At 19.7% G+C, this 1,504-nt stretch overlaps 1 protein-coding gene across 2 annotated transcripts in view; it reads right to left on the bottom strand.

The window, feature by feature from the left end:
* The window catches only part of LOC102677136, a 4,801-nt gene extending 3,965 nt beyond the window's left edge, over positions 1-836 (bottom strand). For both annotated transcript variants that reach the window (XM_031514685.1, XM_031514686.1), the window contains exon 1: positions 549-836. In XM_031514685.1, coding sequence (XP_031370545.1) covers positions 549-823 — 275 coding nt within the window. In that variant the 5' untranslated portion in view covers positions 824-836. The remainder of the gene's footprint in view (positions 1-548) is intronic.
* Between the last annotated feature and the right edge of the window lie 668 nt (positions 837-1,504).

Here is a 1,504-nt window from a genome sequence, read left to right as displayed (position 1 = left end):
TTATAATGATATTTATTTATTTTAATGATATAAATATTATTATAAATTTTAATATATATATAAAATTGATAAATTTTAAAATAAAATTTAAAATTAAATTTAACATTTAAAATAAACAAATATTCTTTTATCAATTTTCTATTGTATATAACTAAATCTAAAGGATAATATTCCAATTATAAAATTTGTGAAATATGTGTGAAATTGAGTTATTAAAAATGAAAATAATAGTAATTTTTTGTAAAAATTTGGATGATACAAATTTGGATTAAAAAAATTTGGCAAAAGAAATTAATGAATAAAAAAAAAATTATTAACTTTCTTTAAAGAGAAATATGAATTAAATTAGATTCATTTCTGTGAAAAATGAATTATTATTTTCTTTTTTAGCGATCCAAAAAAACTTTCACAATATAAATTTAAAGAAAAAATATTGCAGACCACTGCATACTATATTTATTCAAGAAAATATTAATTTATTGATAATAAGATCATTGATTGACTTCAAATCAATAAGAGTGCATAAAATAAATTATTGTATATTATACCTTGTAATCTCACATAAGCTAGCAGCATGTTGTAGCCACAAAATCATTAATGATTCCGTTGCCACAAATATAGTTATTATTAACAGCAATGATATATATAAATATATGACTGTAAATGAAAAATATTTTTCATCAAAAATTGAATATTCCGTCAGTATGGGAAATTTTTTCAAACGTGTTTCATTCAATGGCAGAATTTTATCTAGAATACAGGTTGACATATGACAGAATACCATGATAGCTAATGATGAATACAAAATTGCTGTAATATGCATATATAATTATGCAATTTAGAATATATAAATTCATTTTATAATTTGAAATATATTTCTTACATGCAAATCGTAATACATAATGTTTTCCTAAGCAAGTACGTCTTTTCATAATTTCAAGTGTTTCATTGTTCATTTCGATTATTTCCCAATCGTATTTTATTTTATCCATAAACTCTTTAACCTATATTTATAATAATTTTTTGTAATTTTTTGTATTTTGTTTTATATTATAATTTAAATATATTATTGAAAACTTACTATTGCAAGTTGATACCAATTTATATTGTACTTTATGAAAGAGCCTAAACTCATGATTAACATCGATAAATATTTCAACATAAATTTTTTATTTTTGAAAGTATTTTTGAAAACTAAACACTAGAAGTAGTAAAATTTTATAAAAATTATATATAATATATATTAAATAATATAAAATAATATATTAAAATGTTTCAAATTAAGCATTAAGATGTTCCAAAAATGTTAGAACATTCGTAAAATAGAGATTTTTAAGATAATTTTAAACAACATTTTTCTTTGCAAAAACTTTCATTGCGGAATTATTTATAAATTATTATTTATATTTTAACAAAAAACACTGGCCAATCACGAAGCGCGTAGTTTAATTGAGCCGCGACAATAATATTATATGTTACTAATCAAATACGAACAAACAATATA

This window comes from Apis dorsata, unplaced genomic scaffold (genome assembly GCF_000469605.1).
Source record: "Apis dorsata unplaced genomic scaffold, Apis dorsata 1.3 scaffold_1109, whole genome shotgun sequence".
NCBI lineage: Eukaryota > Metazoa > Arthropoda > Insecta > Hymenoptera > Apidae > Apis > Apis dorsata.
Note: the sequence above shows the minus strand (reverse complement) of the source record. Positions and strands in the feature narration are given on the sequence as shown.